At 47.6% G+C, this 19,792-nt stretch overlaps 1 protein-coding gene across 1 annotated transcript in view; it reads left to right on the plus strand.

The window, feature by feature from the left end:
• The window catches only part of TIAM1 (TIAM Rac1 associated GEF 1), a 164,491-nt gene that overhangs the window by 125,322 nt on the left and 19,377 nt on the right, over positions 1 to 19,792 (plus strand). The window contains exons 15-19 of the mRNA XM_080919023.1: positions 6,499 to 6,602; positions 15,285 to 15,464; positions 16,832 to 16,900; positions 17,300 to 17,425; positions 19,440 to 19,548. Of these exons, the coding sequence (XP_080775149.1) occupies positions 6,499 to 6,602; positions 15,285 to 15,464; positions 16,832 to 16,900; positions 17,300 to 17,425; positions 19,440 to 19,548 (588 nt within the window). The remainder of the gene's footprint in view (positions 1 to 6,498; positions 6,603 to 15,284; positions 15,465 to 16,831; positions 16,901 to 17,299; positions 17,426 to 19,439; positions 19,549 to 19,792) is intronic.

The following is a 19,792-nucleotide window of genomic DNA, read 5'->3' on the forward strand; positions in this document are numbered from 1 at the left end:
GACTCACTTGGGTTCAAAGGAGGAATTGTTCGCACCAGGCGTGGCCAGCCGGATCTGCCTGGCCAGCGCTTTTCTGTGCAGTACCCAGATGGAAGGCTCTGTTTTGTTTTGATGTTCCTTGGAGATTTCCTGAGGCTCCGCTCTGAGGGAGCAGGGAGGGGCACCCCAATAGAGCAAGTGCTCAGCTCTGTTTTCCTGCAAACAAATCTGGTTCAGTTCAGTAGATCTGAAGCCTCACAGATACCCGGCCATACATGGTCCCTGCTTGTTTGGCGATAAAGTTCACAGCCATGTGTGCCTCGTAAACTGTTGGCTCCCTTGCTTTCTGTCACTTAGCACATGGCCTGTCTCTGTGGGTCCTCTGTGGGTGTGGAGGTCCTAAAAGCCTTGTCTTGATTTGCAGCGAGAGTTGATTGCTGACGTCTGTCAGATTCCATGTGTGTATACGGGCTGGTGGTAATTTTGTGGGGGGGTGGGAGTGGGGGGAGCTTCAGTTTTATGTTTTTAAAAATCATTAGTGTTGGGGTGGGGGAGATGGCTTAGCAGTTAAGAACAGTTGTTTATCTTGCAGAAGACCTCAGATCACAACTGTCTGTTGCTCTAGTTTGGATACCCTCTTCTAGCCTCTCCTGACGTAAAGTATACACACAGCCCATCCATACGTGCAGACAAAGCATCCGGGTCCATAAACTAAAGACAACTCTAGGAACCATTAATGTACTGTGTATTTATTTCTCTACAGGCTCACAAGACCAGTCACGCCCAGACCTTAGGACTTTTCCCATAGTATTTTTAAGACATTTCTATTTTATGCACACACGCACATTGCACATGCACATTTGTCCTGTTTATGCACCCGCACACATTGTACATGCACGTTTATCCTGGCCCGCATGTGAAAGCCAGAGGACAGTGTGCAGAAGTCAGGTCTCTCCTGCCATGTGGGAGCTGCCTTTCCCTGCTGAGCTCTGTCTTCCACCCAAATTCATTTGCTTTTTGACACAGGGTCTTGCTCTACTCCAAGGTGACCTTCAACTTACTACCTAGCCTAGGCTAGCTCAGCCTTGAGATCCTCCTTCCTCAGCCTGGTGAGTGCCTGGTGAGTGCCTGGTGAGTGCCGGGTTCCTCACAGGCACCAGGCACCACCCTACAGGTCCACTCAGCTCCCTCACGCTCCCCCTCGGTCTCTACGTTTGTCCAGTGCTCACGCTGATGACTATTATGGGGTGGACATGTGGTTCTTTGAATCACATAGCTGTGACAGGATGGAGAAATAGAACCCAATCGTAGGTAGCCCAACAGTCCCAGCTGAATGACTTTAGGGTTGTCCATCTCTTCTTGCCCCGCCTACCCATCGACCTCGTTTTCTCCTCATTTAAATTACAATATTAGTAATGACTTTTAAAACTTTTTCCTGGGGGCTGGGGGGATTGGTTATTATTTAAAAGAGTTGCCACCAAGCCTGGCAACCTGAGTTTATTCCTCAGACACACACACACACACACACACGCACACGCACACGCACACGCACGCGAGTGCAGAAAGGGATCTGAATATGGGAAGGAGATGTCCCCTTTCTGCTTGGACCCCATCCTACGGCCATTGTCACTTCCTCTGCCCCGTTTTCTTTCTTACTTTTTTTTTTAATTTTAAAGATTTATTTTTATTTATATGAGTACATTTGTTTTCAGACATCAAGATCCCATTACAGATAGTTGTGATCCACCATGTGGTTGCTGGGAATTGAACTCAGGACCTCAGGAAGAGCAGCCAGTGCTCTTAACCTCTAAGCCATCTTTCCAGCCCCTCTGTCCTGTTTTGTTTGGTCATTAGCACACAGCCCTGACCCGCTAGTGGTTATTGTTGCAGAGCACTCACTGCATGGGCCAGCCTCAGGGGGTTGGACACTCTGGTCTCCAGTGGGGCCCCCTCACCATGAAACCTGTCATTGCTGAGACTGTAGTTTGAAGTTTCTTTGTCTGGTGGGCAAGAACAGGAGTTGTGCAGCCACTCAGGCCCTGCCTAGAAATGTGTGGATCTTCACCCAGACTATTTCTACAAATCGAGCCTTGACCCAGCCCAGCACTGTGCTCCAAGTGGGGTAAGAGGGACTGGGCTCCTGACTCTTAGGAGCCTCAGGCCTGTGTTGTCTGTCCTCGCCTTCTCTCTTGCTAGTTGTATTTACCCGGTATATTTTCTGCGGAGAGACTTAAGACTCAGATTGTTTGTGTTTTTGTTTGTGTCCACCTGGTGCTGGTTCTCTGTGAATGGGGTGAGTAGAATCCAGTGTTTCTTTTCCTCTTTTTTCCTCCACCATTGGCCATCAAGGCACTGCGACATTTGTCAGATGTTTGTTCCTTTTCTGGCTGCACCCAGGGGTCAGAGTGGGGACTGCTGAGTGTCACACTTTCATCCAGGGGCGGGGGCTCTCCTGAGCAGACTGCTTTGTGCTTATCTTGTGTTACTGTGTGTTTCATCTTGGGTTTTTCTCTGTCAGGGAAAGTACCCCAGTCTTGTTTCCCTTCTTCACGGCCTTTAGTGTCATTGGATTTTTACTTAAAAGAAAAAAAAATATTTTTAGGAAAGATGTTGCCAGTGTGGTCTGCTTGCATGTAGATATCCTTTCGTGGATGGCCGCCTGTGTAAATTGCTAATCCTTGGGACTAGGGCTAGAAAAATCACTCGTGAATCAAGCTTAACCGCTGTAAATGTTTGCATCTTCAGCGCCCTAACTGAACCCGTTGGATTTATTCGTTTATAGCGGTTCTGTGTGCTTGGTTGTGCTTTCTGTCTCTCCACTCCCCTCTGTGTGCTCTGCTCCATTTCTTGTACGGATTGTTCTCGGGGGGCTTTGCTTTATTCTGTCTTTAAGCCTTTAGTGGTTTTCAGTAGACTCGTGCGGTCTGACCCCCTTCTGGGACCCCATGTCAGTTGCCTTACTCTCCCTCTCTTTCCTGACTTGCATTTTACATTCCATTCGCAACTTACATAACCTGTCCCCGTTCTTTGACTGTTTGGACATGAATCTCCTCCACCCATTTACATCCTGATCGCAGCCCCCCCCTTCCCTCTTATCCTCCCATTCCTACCCTTACAAAGCCCTCACCTCTCTGCTCCCTCTCCTCCTTAGAAAGAGAGCCTGCCTTGGGTGCTCCCACTCCCCAGCAGGACTAGGCACACCCTCTCCCACTGAGGTCCAACCAGGCAGCAGTTCAAGTAGGGGGAAGGGGACCCAGTGGCAGGTGGGAACAGTGACTGAGACAGCCCCTGTTCCACTTGTTAAGGAACCCACACGGAGACCAAGCTGCACACTTTCTACAAATGTTTAGGGGGTCTGGGTCCAGCTCCTGCATGCTCCCTGGTTGGTGCTCAGGCTTGGTGAGCTCCCATGGGCCCAGGCTAGTTGACTTTGTGGGTCTTGTGGTGACCTTGACCCCTCTGACTTGCTCACTTCTATTCCCCACTCTTCCACAAGACTCCGGAGCCCTAGCTTGTGTTTGTTTGTCCGTGGGTCTCTGCATCTGCCTCCATCTGCTTCTGGATGAAGCCTCTCAGAGGACAGTTATACTAGACTCCTGTCTGCAGGCAAAGCAGAGCATCATTAACAGTGTCAGGGTTGGCTCTCTCCCATGGGATGGGTCTCAAGTTGGGCCAGTCATTGGTTGGCCGTTCCCACAGTCTCTGCTCCATCTTTATCCCTGCACATCTTGTAGGCAAGACAAATTTTGGGTTGGAGGTTTTGTAGATGGGTTGACGTTGCCCTCCCTCTTCTGGAAGTTGGACATGATTCTTAACCTAGCAGAAGCCAAAGTTAGTTTAGTTTTTCTCTTGCCTTCTTGACGAATAAACTGACTGTGCAGAGCCTTTGAGTCTTAATTTCCCTCGGGTTTGTTTTAATCATATCTCCATGAGGTTTTTTTACGTCCAAATGCCTTTTGGGGAGAGGAGATGGGGTTTATATTTTAAGCCTTACCTGTGTTTTATCATTTCGGCTTCTGTACCAGATTTTTTTAGAATTATGGGTTTATTCTTCCTCCCCTGAAGTACATCCCCTGAGATATATTTTTTTTTAAAATGAGGTAAATGCACTCACTCTGTTTCTAAGAAGTTCTTATTGCAGTCTCTGTCTTGAAAGTCTTTCCCTGTTTATTTGTTTGTTTGTGTATTGGGTTTCCAGGGACTGAATTTGGAGCCTTGCTGTTGCTAGCCAAAGACTTTACTACTGAGCTCTACACCCCCCAAACTCTTGTGTGTGCTTTTTGTTTGATTGTTTGATTATTATATTTGTTGTTTTGTGTTTGTGGTTGTTTTGCCTCAGTGTATATCGTTTACCACATGTGTACAGTGTCCTGAGGTTGTAGTAACAGGTGGTTGTGAGCTGTCATGTGGGTGCTGGGGATGGAACCTGGTTTCTTCAGAAGGGCAGCCAGCGTTCTTAATTACTGAGCCATTACTCAAGTCCTATCTCCAGACTTACAATTGTCTTTCCACTGAAATCACAGTGCCGATGAAGTTTTGTTTGCTAGAGTAAGATGCTACCTTCAGATAGACTTAACAATCCACTTACTTTACTTTGGTTTGTATCTTATTCCTCAACTGTTTAATTTCTGTGGCCACAGCTCTTGTTTCTAGAAACTTTGTTAATTTGCATGGTATTTTTGAAATCATCCTTTTTTTTTTTAAATAATTTCAGCCTGGTTGACGTTTTGTGTCAGCTGGATTTCATCTTCTGTGCTCAGGGATTTGCTCTGTTTGCCTGTTTGCTTGCTTGTGGCTGTGCACGGCCTAATGCATGCCAGGTTAGAGCGTTCACACTGGATTACATCCCCAGCCCTCTGGTGTATTCTGAAGCTGGCTAAGGCTTCCTGCTTTAGCCTGTTCCACCTCTGCAGGTTCTGTAACGCCAGTGAGGGTTGGCGTTACTCCTGTGCCCTGCCCCTGTGATGAAAATCCAGAAAGACCTTGTGGTGGTTCTATGGCTTGAATGACAGTGAACCCCATAGGCTTATATATCTGAGTGTGTGGTTCCCAGTTGGTAGAGCCCCACCATGCTCTCCTGCAGCGACGATCTGCACTAGCTCTCTCAAGTGTCCTTGGTCATGGCGTCTCTTCACAGCAATAGAGCAGTAACTAGGGCAAAAAGGTTTTCCTGTCACTTCTTGGATGGAACCCTTGGTACCCCTAAAGCCTGCCCTGTGATCATAATCTGAGGGAAGAGACCCGCCTTGCTCCCTTCTCCTCTCTCCCCACATTGTCCTGACCCCGAGAGTTGTTTTCTTTCACGTGGCGTGAGGGTTTCGAGTCTCAGATAGTCTCTGTATGTTCAGAGTCTATGTGAGAAGGTGTTGGCGCGTAAGAATCCAGGTGTGGGCAGTGGCCCTGAGCACTGACTGGGAACATTCAGAGCTACTAGGAAGTCTGGGATATCGGGCCATACTTTCCTGTCTGTGGAATAGAAATCTGTTTAACCAGTCCACGGGGATCCAGCCGTGTATGTTTTCGTCGTTGTCCCCCGCCTCCCACGTGTGGGTGTGTGTGGGTTCGTGTGGGGTGTGCTGTACGCATGAATTTATGTGTGTGGGCATGTGTAGTTACATGTGTGTACAGGCATGCATATGCATGGGTCTGTGTGAGTTGGGAGCCCCTTGTTGATGCCAGAATCATCCCCAGATTACCAGCCCTCATGACCTGATGTGTCTGCATTTCACTCCCTCCTAAGCCCTCACCTCCAAATACCACCCCATTGAGATTGCAGTTTTAGCCTAAGGATTGTAGGTGAAAGAAAAGAGATGTCCCTGGTTTGGCACCAATGTTAGAAAAACACTGACGAGAGTGGGAGGGGTGGCGTGTGGCCCGTGGAGGGGTGGCGAGGAACGGGTGCAGAGGGGATACCTTTGGGGAACCCATGTTGGGAATCCTTTCCCCAAGGGACCAGCCACACCATGGAATGGTATAGAGTAGAGCTTATTCATGGCATGGGGAGGGGAGCTAAGAAGGTAGGAGGGGGGAGAGGGAGAGAGGGAGAGAAAAAGAGAGGGGTAGAGAAGTAGAGGCCGGCCATGAGCAGTTGGAGAGGGTGGGGAGGGAATGGAGAAAAGAGGGGCAAGGGGAGGGAGAGCAAGGGTGAGAGACCGAGAGAGAGGAGGGGGCAAGCAGCCCCTTTTATAGTGTCAGGTAACTGTGGGGCAGAGAATACCTGGCTGTTGCCATGTAACTGTTGGGTGGGGCTTACAGAATCCAGAATCCCAACAGTAGGGAACAAATATTCAGTCCATAATGATTACTGTGTTTGTCCAACTTATAAAGGATAAAGAGGTATATGCAATACCACAGCAGTAATAATAAAAATTCCATTAATTGAGCCAAGACCATGATGGGCAATCAGAGAATCCTCAGTTTGCAAACAGTCTGTCCTAAACCTTGTGCCGCCTCACACCAAAGGTGGTCAGCCATGACTATTCATGGTGACCTCTGCTTCCTTCTGCTTTTGTGTGGCAGGGCACAGCCTCTCCAGTGAGCAGGGCAGCAGTGCTGAGACAGCTCCAGAAGAGGGCGAAGGACCGGACTTGGAGTCTTCTGATGAGACAGATCACAGCAGCAAGGTGAGAGATTTTCATTTTCACATCCCATGTCCTGCAGGATCACAGCTGTGTGTGCTCAGGGGCCTCTCCCTGGGATACAGTGTTTTTACTTCTGAGATGTTACTAAGTAGCTGGATACAGAATCCAAATTACAGCCTCAGTAACAAACCCATGTGGGAGAACAGAGGGCAGAAATCACTTGTAATGAATTGAAGGGCTCTTTCTTTAATTTCTGCCACGGCTGGAGCTCTCTGTTAATGCTATAATTTCACCCCATTTCCTTTCTCCGTCTTCATCTGTGGAGGATGAAGCATCGTCCTAAATATGCATAATAGAGTCGGCAGTGCCTTCTGCTACTTAGGGGTTCTGTAATGAGCCGCATTTGAGCAATCTGCTCTCAGCTCTTGTTCAAGGTGCACTCTTTTCCATTAAAGGGAAAGGAAACAATTTTTTATTAAGCCAGTTATACTGTTCTTCAGCTGAAGACGGTGAGCAAAAACCTTTGATGCTTTGGTGTAAAACAGTGGAATTGTTGCCCGTGATTCTGCATGTTTCTGTGTTACTTTGTCAAGTGTTGTGTATACAGGAGCCCCTTTGCTCCTCGGTTCCCATGTGCAGAAGACAAGGTTTTCAGACCAAGTCACTGTATTAGTTCCTTGTCTGTTGCTGCGACGAAACACCCTGACCATTATCTACTTAAGGAAAGGGAAAGGTTTGTTTCATCTTATGCTTCAGATCGTAGTTGATAGAAGTTAAGGCAGGGAACATGGAAGAAGTCTGCTGTTTGCTCACGGGTTCATGCTTAACTTGGTTTGCTTCCTTCCCTGTCTCTCCCTTGGGTTTTCAAGACAGTGTCTGTCTCATTGTTCAGACCTGGCTGGCCTTGAATTCATAGAAATCCCTTTACCTCTACCTCTTGAGTGCTAAGATTAAAGGCTATACTACCATGCTTGACTTACTAGCTTATTTATACAGTCCAGGACAATCTGCCTAAGGATGGTGCCACCCACAGTGGGCTAAACCTTCCCTCATCAATTAACAATCAAGACAACGTCTCACAGACTTGCCCAAAGGCCAGTCTGATCTGGGCAGGCCCTTCTCTCCCGTGACTCTAGTCTTGAGTATGGTTGAGAATTAGGGCTAATAAGGACAGTCACCTTGTCAGACACTGTTGATCTGTCCAACTGCCTATTCTGTTCCTTAACAAGTCACTTAACAAACTGAACAAATAAACAAGTATTAGAGGCCAGAGAAGGTGTTGGATTTCCTGGCGTTATAGGTTGTTGTGAGCTATTAAACTTGGGCGGTGGAAACTGATCTCTTTGGTCCTCTGCAAGAACAGGGTACTGTCTGTCTGTTTGTTTGTTTGTTTGTTTGTTTGTTTATGTTGTTGTTGCTGCTGCTGTTGGTTTTTTGTTTGTTTTTGTTTTTGTCAGTTTGACATAGGTTCAGGCCATCTGAAAAGTAACCTCAGTTTAAAAAAAAAAAATGACCCCATCAGATTGTCCTGTACACAAGCCTTTGTGCCATTTTCTTGGTTAATGATTAAGGTAGGCGCAACTCACTGGGGGTGGATGGTTCCACCCCTCGAAGGTCCTAGACGGCATGGGAAAGCAGGTTGAGGAAGCCATGGGGAATACCAGTAAGAAGCGCCCTCTGTGGCCTCTGCTTCAGCTCTTGACTCCCCTCAGTGATGGAGTGTGACTCAAAAAAAGTCTACGACAAATAAACCCTCTCATCTCCAAGTTGCTTTGCGCGGTGTTTATCAAGAAAACCCGGATCGAGACAAGCGCTTCTCCCCGGTGTGCGCCTGTTAGTAGCCTTTGGTGGGTTGAGTTTTCTCACCTAAGAGGTTTGAAAGCAGAAACTTCAAGTCGTACTGGCAGATCTTGGTGAGTGAGTTCCTCTGTAATTTTATCTCTCGGATATATTGTGCACCGTTTCATTTAAGCTCCTCTTCACAACACTTCGGAAGAGATGCCTTCACATCCAAAACACATGCCGGTCTGTGGTGTTGAAAGCAGAAAACAGAAGGAAAACAGTCTTTCTCCAGGCCTTGTGTTATCGATGCTTCCGTGTAAATCTACCTGCAGCCAGATAGTTTTGTGCCGGCATTAAATACCAGGCTTCATAAAAGAGGGAACTAATTTATTAGTGGTGCTGGAAGCCAATTAGATACACAGCCATGAACCATTTAACCGTTTTCCTAACGCTTAATCTTCTTAAAGTGCCTCTTGATTAAGGTTAAACGCTGTGGCTGCATTGACTCTGTTGGTGTGTGAATTCATTCATTTCAAAGCTCTGTGCTGCTATAGCCTGGAAGGGATGATTAAGCCTCATCCGAATGCACACACATTCATCAAGCGGAGAGGTGTACCTAGTAAATAACTCGGCGTGGCTCAGCAGGTTAAGGAACTGGCCCTCTCACTTGACTACCCGATTTCCAGCCCTGCGACCTGCATGATGAAGAAGGCTACCTGACGCCTACAAACTGTCCTCTAACCACACATGGACCATAGTATGCCCCACACCCAAACATGTCTGCCCCCAGCAGAATATTGAAACAGTCAGGGTCTTACTAGATAACCCTGTCCAGCCTCGAGCTCCCTGCATTGACTTGCCTACGCTGGCCTTGAACTCAGATCAGCCAGCCTTCTGGGATTAAAGGTGTGCGCTACCACGGCCTGCTGATGGGAAGCGTGAGGCAGGAGGCCCCGTGATTGTCTTATTTTTTATTTTCATATTTGCCATTCCTTCCAAATGACCTGGAAGGAGGGGGAAAGCTGTTGATGGATGTTCCCTGTCTTTTAAATGCAGTTTAGCGGTGCATGGCCTTTTGGAACTGAGCAAGTGGGTAATTGTGAGCTTGTTCTCTGGAGATGATTCAGGAATGTCACAGTGATGGGTGGGGTTGCCACAGGACAGGGGAATCTAGTCACCTTTCCCTTTGTCACTGCCTCCTTCCTCTGGTGGCAAGGTGACAGCCTCAGGTCTCCCCACCCCAGACTTTTTTCCCTTTGCAGCTGCTCCTTGAAAACTCTGGCATGTGGAATGAGATGCTAATTAGCCGAGGTCAGAGGAGTCCAGGTATCCTGAGTTCTGGATTCCCTGGTGGCTCTGACTTTGCTTTCCAGTCAGAAAATGTATTAGAATCATTCTCTCCGACTTTCCATTCACAACCACTTCTCTTTCCCCTTTTACGCTTGTTGTAATCGCCCGGGAGGCATCTGCCTTTGTAATTAAGCATTAGTGTAAAATTCGGCAGGGTGGGTGCTGCCGAAAGACCTGTTCTGTGTGGTGAGGAGCTGCAAAGTTGTTCTAGCTGGGCACTTTTTAATGTTCTTGTGCCATTCAAGATGCTGGCCAATCAGCTGATCCCACTGGCTGCCGGGCAGTGCCTCCTGCATCTGGGGAGGCACTCTGGGCTTTGTTTTTTGCCTGCTTTGCCTCTCTCTCTCTCTCTCTCTCTCTCTCTCTCTCTCTCTCTCTCTCTCTCTCTCTCTCTCTCTCTCTCTCTCTCTCTCTCTCTCTCTCTCGGACTTTGAGTTCTTATCCAAGATGTAGCCTTTGACAGCCTCCAGAGCTCGAATGGGGAAGCAGGTGCTGATGTGGGTTTTGGCACTGAGATGTGGTCCCAGGTCTGCTCAGGAGAGCCGGCATGGGACAGCCCGGTGAGAGTGCTCTCCGAAAGCTGGAAAGTGGCCGGGGCTTTCTTGAGTATTTTAAGAAACTTCGGCTTCCTTTCTGAACGCACAAGGCGCTAGGAGGAATTACCATGAGACTGTATCCCTGAGGATGTCTTCACTGTGGAAGATCAAGCGCAAGCCCAGGGTCGAGAATGACAGGGCTGGCGAATCTTTCTACCGCACGCTTCATCTGGTGAGCCCCTTGCTGTTTCTGTCCGCTCTTGCTCAGCTTTGGGGAAGACTTGCTTCTAGGCTCAATTAATGATGCTTACGCTTGTCCCAGACCTCTGAATTTCACCTCCTTTCCCCTCAGGACACCCCTGTTAACAAAGAATATATACTGTAGTGGGGCTTTGTAGGATGGGGGTTCAGTCAGTGGTTTTGCATGGAGTTAAATTTGTATTGGGTTTTTATCTTTTTCTTTTTCTTTATTTATTTTTCTTTAGATTTAGGTGGTGGAAGGCTGTGGCTTTTTAATTTTATTTTTATCCTCCTAATTATTTCTGATATTTACCTTTTCTGGCTATTGAGATTTTGAATGTATTTTGTGACCAATACGCTGTGCCCCTTCCCCCCCCCCACACCCCTGGCTAGGGACTGGGTTTAGCCCCTTTGGGTGCTTGGGTCTTTTTTATGCAGTGGGTAAGGACAGTTTAACATTAGCTGACCTACTTCAGTAGATCAGCTCCGGCAGTAAGTGGTAATGCCCAGAAAAGAAATGCATAGTGGGTTCCTGGCAAGAAGCAGCTTAACAAAAGCAACCAAGCCCTCCAGTACCAGTTCTGACTTCTGAGCCTGTCATTCAATGAAACAAACTTTGGCAGTCCAGTGCCTAACTGATCCTTGTTTAAGACTCATTAGAAGCCACCTCAAAAGCTGGCAAAGAATTACAGGAACTTAGGAATGACTGTAACGCCCTCTAAAATTGTGAAATGTCTTTTGCTTCACTATTATTATTATTTTTTTTTTTAAAAAAAGCTTAAATAAAGGCTGTAAGATTTGAGGCTGCTCTCTCTCCCTTTAAAATCTGTGGGAAGTGTTAAATCGGTCAGAGTCAACAGTTTCAGAAGTTGCTCCTCTGAAGGTTGACTTTGGTGGTTGCATAACCGGAAAGCTTAAGCAGCTGGGTGGCTCCAGTTGATAGTGTGTCCTTAGGAGTCTGTCGCCTCCTGGGTTGTTCTTTCTTTTCATCTTGAGCAGGGGTGGGGGATGTTATGAACACGGAGCCTCTGCTGGCCCGTCTCCTCCTTTGCTGCTCTGCTGCCTGTGTTGGCTGAGTCTCAGTTTTAACTGGGGGTGAACACTGCTCTTTTTGGTTTCTAGGGTAACTGGTGACAGTCCTCAGGTGGAGAGAGTCTCGTGCTCCTTGCTGGGAGTACCTGGCCTTCTTCCTCTTTCTCCCTGAGACCGGGCTGTTCTCATTCAGGAACTTGTTGGGGAACTTCCCATTCAGGCTGCCTGGCTGGGCATGTGTGTGCACAGTGCTGGGTGTGTGAGTGACCCATAGCCACCTGATAGCCAGCAATGGGGTAGGCAGATCTTCCTCTCTCTATGCCGCACCATTGCAGGCGACACAGACAGGGTCCATACTGACCTTGTACATTAGAAGTTTGGCTACAGGCTGGAGAGATGGCTCAGTGGTTAAGAGCACTGACTGCTCTTCCAGAGGTCCTGAGTTCAATTCCCACCAACCGGATGGTGGCTTACAACCATCTGTAGTGGGGTCCGATGCCCTCTCCCCGTGTGTCTGAAGACAGTGACAGTGTACTCGCATATATAAAATAAATAAATAAATCTTTAAAAGCAAAGGGCAGATGTAGGGAGCTGGCCAACAATATGTGAAATCAATAGCTTAGAGATAGCCCAGAGGAGGACCGTATTTCATAGTTGCTTGAAAGGATATTTTGGAGGTAATATTTTAACCAACCAAAATGCTCAGACCTTATAGCATCCTTTAAATTCTCTCCAAACAGAAACACCCTATTCATTATATGTGTTATGACTTATTAATTCTGTGAAAGTTTTATTCCTTTTCACATAACATGTACTAGCAGTGGGAGGGGCGCACCTGTTTAAAGTCAGTAATTTAGGGTACACCTGGAGTATGTACCTCGAGTTAGTGAGCAGAATGATCTGTTCAGCTTTAGGGAACACTCAGAAATGGCCCTAAGGAGGAAGGGGTGACTGGGGTTGATCCCTCCAAAGGGGTCATATCTGGAGAGGCCAGAAGCCGTGAACGGCTGCGCAGTTCCATTCCAGCATGCACTGCGTTTCTTCTCATGCACATGCTGCTGCTGGAGTTTGACGTTAAATTACTCACATTTCAAGAAAGCCCAAAGACACATTTAGCATTTTCCAATTATGATGCAAAACTAAAACTTGAGAAAGTGGCCCCAAAGATATAGTCAGATCACCACACTTCACATGTGTGTGTATGTGTGTGCACACATATGTAAGTATGCAGACAGACACACACACATATGAGAAAGGAGAAGAGTGAGGTTGCTGAGGGAAAACGTCCAGGGAAGCCTCTGGATGTGGAGAACCAGAGCAGGAAGACTGAGACACCCCTTCACAGAGACCAAGGCGGCTCCCTCGACAACACTCTGGAAAATGGATAGTGTTGGCTACTCATGATTCCACAGAGGAATGAAAAGCTCAGAAGCCCCACTCCATTCCTTCTGTGTTTAACCTAAGCACAGTGGCACCCTCAGCGTGATCTTTCGGGATGCCCTGTTTCTGTTGTCTGTCAGAACCTCTTACAGCATTGGCTCTTGTGCAGTTGAAGAGTATCTGTGGGTGAAACACAGAGTCACCTGGGTAATTGTCTCAGTGCTGAACGTACAGGAAAGGGTCGCATACTGATGGTTGGGATTTGGTGATGGGGGTGTTTGTCATGGGAATGTGTGTGAGGGACACAGCCAGCTGTGGTCGCAGATAGAATTGTACAGAAGCTGTAAATAGAGGGGCCATGGGCACCCTGGTTTGTTACCTTCCTTGGCAGGGCGACACAGCAGAGCAGCCCAGGGAAATTTGAAGTAGGATGGGGGCTGGGCACTCACTCAGCTTCTACCACCTTCTGCACGTGAGGCTTTTCTTCTTAAGGGCATGATTTTTATCCCCTCATAACCATACTATAATACATTGCCTGTCTTAATTGTCATTCGATCGTTACAAGGTGACCTGAACTTTATGTTAAGATGGCTGTATTTGGTCCCTTGTTTCTGTTTTTAGGACAGAGCCCGATTTGACCACATCAAGATGACCCCAAGTTAGCGAAGCCACACCATCACGAATCCCGTTGTCTCTGCACAGAGAGGCTTCGGTGAAAAGCAGATAGCTTTTCCTTTTTAGCATCCTTGTTGAGATAAGACTCGCACAGCATATAGTGCCGCACATTTGGGTGCTCTTTCTGCTGCCTCAGGGATATTCCATGTCTAAACCCCACGGTTCCCTGGAGGCTCCAGAAGAGCACCTGTGACAGACAACGTGCTCTTTCTGGCAGTTAGTGGAGTTAGCAGTAGCCATGGCAACGATAAACTAGAAATGCTCCAGTGTGAAGCACAGTCCTTGTTCCGGGCTTTTCCGACCTGCGCTGCCCCTCTGGGATCTTTCTGGAGGTTCTGAGTGACTGTGTTCCCTCTTCATATGCAAAGCACCCTTCACTAAATCCTGAATATACCATGTCTTAGCTTTCCCGCCTCACTTCTTTGAGGAAAGAATGTTCTTCCTACACGATAAAGGAAGAATCTTTGGGAAAATCCACAGCAGGAGGGCTGAAGAGAAATGTCAGGGGGAAGGTGTCCACCCAACATGATTGATATGCATTTTGACAGATAAACTAGGTTCCTTGCTCCTAAACAGTCCCGTGCAGCCAGTTACAGGAGACCATTAATCTCTGCACCCTGCAAACAGAGACAGGCCTGGATGTCTGTGAGTTCAAGGCCACCTTGGTTTACAGAGTGAGTTCAGCGCAGCCAGGGCCATACTGTGAGGCCTTGTCTTTAAAAACCATTCGAAGCCAAACTCCAGGGCCTTCCTATCCCACCGTAGGTCCTGATTTAAAGGCTCTGAGCTGTGTCTTTGGGGTGGTCAGGAGATCCAGGGCTTCAGTGGGGTGAGCTGCTGAGCCTACCGGGTTTTCCTCAGCTCATGGGACAGATGTTGGCGTCACTCCATGGGCTGGAAATGGAGAATCCTAAACTTGAGTTGGAGAAGGAAATCTTGGACCATCACTGCAGCCTTCCCCTCCGTCTTGTCCGAGGTCCACAGTGGCCTGTTTCAGGGTCATTCGCCTTCTGCTCAAAGGACAGTAGAGAAGCTGGAAACAGCAGAACTCACAGAAAAGACGGTCATCTGTCTACATGTGGGAGTTTTTAGTGGCTACAGATAGACATTGTCTCCCAACAGGCTACATAAGTGGACAGTGTACGAAACAGCCCCCTGACTGAATAGGAAGCCTTGTTCTTTGTGTTGGGGGGGCGTTAACCCTTGTGCCGCTGTCTTCTCCTTTGTCAGTTTCTCAAGAGTGGTTCAAAACAGGCTTTGGTTTGGGGCTGTAGCTCAGTAGCAAGGCACTTGATTCTGAGGCCTGGGTTTCATTTCTGGTAGCATTTCTTGACACACACACACACCCCCACATACATATACCCCAGCACCCCTCAAAATCACAGGCTCTGAGGCGTGCTTAGGTAGTTCAAATTCCAGGTCCACTGCTTCTTAGCTGTGCCACCTTGAATGAGTTACTTAACCTCTCTGGACCTCCTTTGTTTTAGCTGGTCGGTGGGAGTTGTATAGCCCTTCTCATAGCCCGTGGGTATTAAATATCTCAGGCTAGTGTGCTCACTCACTAGTATTCCATGGTGTTTTTGTCAGGACTTAAGGTCCTTTGGTGTGGGGCCCTTTGGGGAACAGGAGAGGTAAAACACGTGACATTTCATTATGTTGAAAAGTGCCTTGGGGGGGGGGGCAACAAGGCTCCCTGCTGAGTGGTGACACCGTCTGCTCTGTCCTACAGAGCACAGAACAGGTCGCAGCGTTTTGCCGGAGTCTGCACGAGATGAGCCCCTCTGACTCCAGCCCGTCCCCTCAGGACGCCACGAGCCCACAGCTGGCCACCACACGGCAACTGTCTGATGCGGATAAACTCCGCAAGGTGATCTGCGAGCTGCTGGAGACGGAGCGCACCTACGTGAAAGTACGTTTACCTCCTGGGTCCCCGCCTCCCCAGCCCTTCAGCCCCGCCCCCGCCCCGCCCCCGCCCCATCCCCATTCGCTGCCTTCGGCCTCCAAACCCCTCAGCCCCGCCCCCGGCTCAAGGCCTCACCTACTTTGCAGCAAAGAGCAAAGTGGGTCATTGCCTGGGTGTAAACCAAGGTCCAACTAGAATATTGACTAACATTGATTGCGACTTGTTATTGTATATATTTATATGGTTGATGGTGAATATTAAATCATCTTTCTGACTTTTCTAACTATATTATAAGCTACTACTATATATCTGAACTTAGGGTCTGGTGAATGGCTCTCTTGCCGCTGAAGCTTGAGGTGTGAGTTCAAACCTCCAGCACTCACACAGCTCCACATGTGTGTAATGTCTCCTAGAGACAGAGAAAGACAGGTCCCAGGAGCTTGCTGGCTAGCCAGCCTGGCCCTAATCCTGGTGGGCTCCAGGTTCAGTGAGAGACCCTCTCTCAAGGAAACAGGTGGAAAATGTCAGGGCAGAACCTGACTTTGTCTGGCTTCTCCGGGCACATGCTAGGTATTCATACATGCACACACACACCCAAGTATGTATCACACACACATACTTACACTCCCACATACAGGTGCACCACACACACACTCATACAAACTGAGTTTAGTTTCTTTAAAATGGAGAATTGTAGTTGATGAGAATTGGTGAGAAAGCTTTGTAAGCAGTCATAAAGTTTCTGAACCCTCATGAAGATGGTCTAATTTAGGTCTTTTTTTTCACAGCAATATTGTGAGTCTAGGTGGAAGGGTCACATCTGTTTCCGTGTGTTATTAATTGTCCTGTTCCTACCCCAGTCGACAGAGGTGTGTTCTGGTTGCTTTTTGTTTTTCTTAAACAGAGTTTCACCCTGGAGCCCAAACTGGTCCTGAATTAAAAATAATTCTGCCTCAGCCTCCCACATACTAGGATCTCAGGCCTTTGCAACCAGGACTGGCAATCCATTTTTGACTGCTTATATTTTAGTCTAAACAAGGCTAAATATTATGAGTCCCGAGTATTATGACCAGTGCGCCGTATCCAACTTTGCTGCCTATGTTTGCCAATAAAGTTTTATTGGGACACATTCGTGTCCATTCTATGTGTAGCTGCTTAGCTGCCCTCAGAAGACAATTCAAGTTTAAGAATTGATTTCAGAAGTGTCCGTGGGGGCTGCAGAGTCTGTGGTACTTGTGGAAGAAGCCTGCTTCTTCCTGTGGTAATGGGCTTTCATCACTGGTTCCTCAGAATCCGGAACAGTTTGTCTTTTCATCCCATGGATTCCTCGAAGACTTTTAGGTATGCTAACACAGTGTCCTTCCACTTTGTAGGACTTAAACTGCCTCATGGAGAGATACCTGAAGCCCCTTCAGAAGGAGACCTTTCTCACCCAGGATGAGGTACGGTGGGGCCGTCTTGTGTGAGGGGCACACTGCTGTTGATTTGTGTGGTGAAGAATGGGAGACTTAGCGCTTCTAACACAGGGCACATCTTGAATCCATTTGGTCTTACTTAGCAGGCCAGATGCAGCTTGTTAAGACTAGATGTATGCTTGAACAAGAGGGACTGCCCCATCTCTGATAGTAGAGTCCTTAGTACTCAGAAATGGTGCAGTCAGGCCTAAATAAAGTTGGTGAGCCCTCATGTAATATGGGCCAGATTCAATTCATTCTTTCTTTCTTTCTTTCTTTCTTTCTTTCTTTCTTTCTTTCTTTCTTTCTTTTCTTCCTTCTTTCTTTCTTTCTCTCTCTCTCTCTCTCTCTTTCTTTCTTTCTTTCTATTTTTCTTTTTTTCCCTAGCTTGATGTGCTTTTTGGAAATTTAACCGAAATGGTGGAGTTTCAAGTCGAGTTCCTTAAAACTCTAGAAGATGGAGTAAGGCTGGTCCCCGACTTGGAAAAGCTCGAGAAGGTTGACCAATTCAAGGTAAGCCCCATCCTAAAAGCTGCCCCTCTGTCTTGTGGGTCAGGATGAGCCCCTGACACTGTGCTGCAGGTAGAGTTCTGATCTTTCAGGGCTCATAGTATTGAGAGCTTCATAGGACTTCCCAGTGGGGGACTGAGGAGATTGGGGTGGGGAGAGATCTAGTTGTCTGATGCTGTTGACTTGATTAAACTTATTTAGCTGCCAACGTCTCCTTTGGAAGCAGCATGGAGCCAAAGGTTACATTAGCTAGTAACAAAATTAAATTAGCTCCTCAGGTCTCTTAGTAAAATGAGTCCATCCTATTCTGGGGAACTATGATTCTGGGGAACTATTCTGGTGGACATAACGATTGATTGATGTCAGACGCACAGCGTTCTTATGGTCTTAGTGAGGATTGTGACTCGCATCTGTCCGAGGAAGGCTTACCCACCCATGGCTATTTCCTCTCCCCTGGGAGGAATTTCCTGTTCCAAATTTCAAATCAACAAAACTCATTGATGTGTGTACTGGCTCACATGTCATCCCCCTGTGCTTTTCAAACCAGGATCAGCTGTGACGTAATTGACAAAGCACCACCCATATTTAAAGTATAGGATCTGAGAAAGTATGTATATATGAGTATATTCACACACATACACACAGACACACACAAACACGCACGTGCATGCACGTAATCCCAAGTGCCTGTGAAGCTGTCACAATAGTCAGGACAATGACATAGTCAGTTCCTGTCACTTGTAATTTCCTGCTCCTGCCTCGCACCACCTCCCACCTGCAGGCAGCCATGCCCTGCTTCCTGATAGTGTGGGCATGTTCATACTAGGCTGTTAGAACTTCCTCTTGGGAAAACATCGTGCCCCCTAGCCCGGGGGTGGAGGGCTTCTGAAGTCCTGCAGGTGAGCTGCAGTGTGGGAATCTCTCCCACCACGTGTGGAGACACTGTTTTATCTGGTTACTGTATAGTAAACATTTAGTATCTCTTACTGAAGGCAAAGGAGTGTTGTCTTGTGGTCCTTCCCAGCTTTTCCTGTTTAGTTTGTGATCTTGACTGGGGTAGCCACATTCTACACAGTCCTGCAGCCGTGGCCCGTGAGAAGTAGAGGAAGCTGGTCATGAAGGAAGAGATTTCAGGTCTCTGATTACTGTGGATGCCAATTAAGTCAGGTCTAAAGTACACATTTCCTTTACTAGTAGGCCACCTGAACTTCCTTCTCACTGTGTGTTGGATAAACTGCCAGTCTGGGAGCCCAGGATATCATTTCCATCTAAGGTCTTAAGCCCTTGCTTGTAACCTAACTTTTAATTCTTTTTAAAAATTATTTATTATCATTATTATTGTTGTTTGTACATTTGGAGACCAGTCTGTTCTCCCCTTCCACGGGTTCCAGGGATAGAAGTTCCCCGGTTTTCGCTTTTTGTTCATAGGTCAGATGGGTGGGGTAGAGAGCCACGCACCCAGTGTATCTGTCCTAACAAGGAAGGTCTGTCTCAGGGTGATCCCCTTGGGACAGTGCGTCCAGGCTGAAGAGAAGGCATCTGCTTTGAACTTGTCCCCTGCAGTGACATACCTTAGGTTCTTACCTGCTCCTTAGGAGAAGGAGAGGCTTTGGGGAAGGTGGAGATGGTAACCTTGTTTTCAGATTTGGAGGTGTAAGCCTTTCCTGCATTTATCTGGTTTGTCCCTTCTGTCTCCCCATACATGCGGAGCTCATGGGGTGGGGTGGGGGTGGGGGAATCAGGATGTTTCTGCCTTCTCTAGAGTTTATAATGCGCTCATGAGCAGTTGAACATCTCAGATAGGCCATTCCATACTGAGAAGACAAAAATCCAGCATCAGTAGATTTTAAACCAAAGTGCTTTTTCACAATTAATTTTAGGATATCAGTGAACAAAGAAAGGCCTTGACAGGGGGCTCAGGTTGGTGAGGAGAGCAGGGCTGAGGTGATCTCCCTGCTCTTGCCTAGTCTAAACAAGGAGGGACATGAACCGATTGCACTTTTTCTCTTTAATCTAGAAAGTGCTGTTCTCTCTTGGGGGATCCTTCCTGTACTACGCGGACCGCTTCAAGCTCTACAGTGCCTTCTGTGCGAGCCACACAAAAGTCCCCAAGGTCCTGGTGAAAGGTAAGGCAGGATCTGGTTGGTGGTTTAGACAAGTGCGTTGGTTGCCAGTTCACTCTGTGTGGGTGTGGGTGCTGTGGTGCGTGGCTCTCAGAGAGAAATTCGAGAAGCACCTATGTGCAAGGCTGACACCCGTGGATGCCACAAGATTGGTTTTGGGGAGACAGATGTATTGCTGTCTTGAATTTGTCATGTATCAGTTTTCTTGCACTGAAAGTTCTGACTGAGCCATCCTGGGCCGGAACAT

This window comes from Micromys minutus (genome assembly GCF_963924665.1).
Source record: "Micromys minutus genome assembly, chromosome: 7".
In the NCBI taxonomy this organism is placed as follows: domain Eukaryota; kingdom Metazoa; phylum Chordata; class Mammalia; order Rodentia; family Muridae; genus Micromys; species Micromys minutus.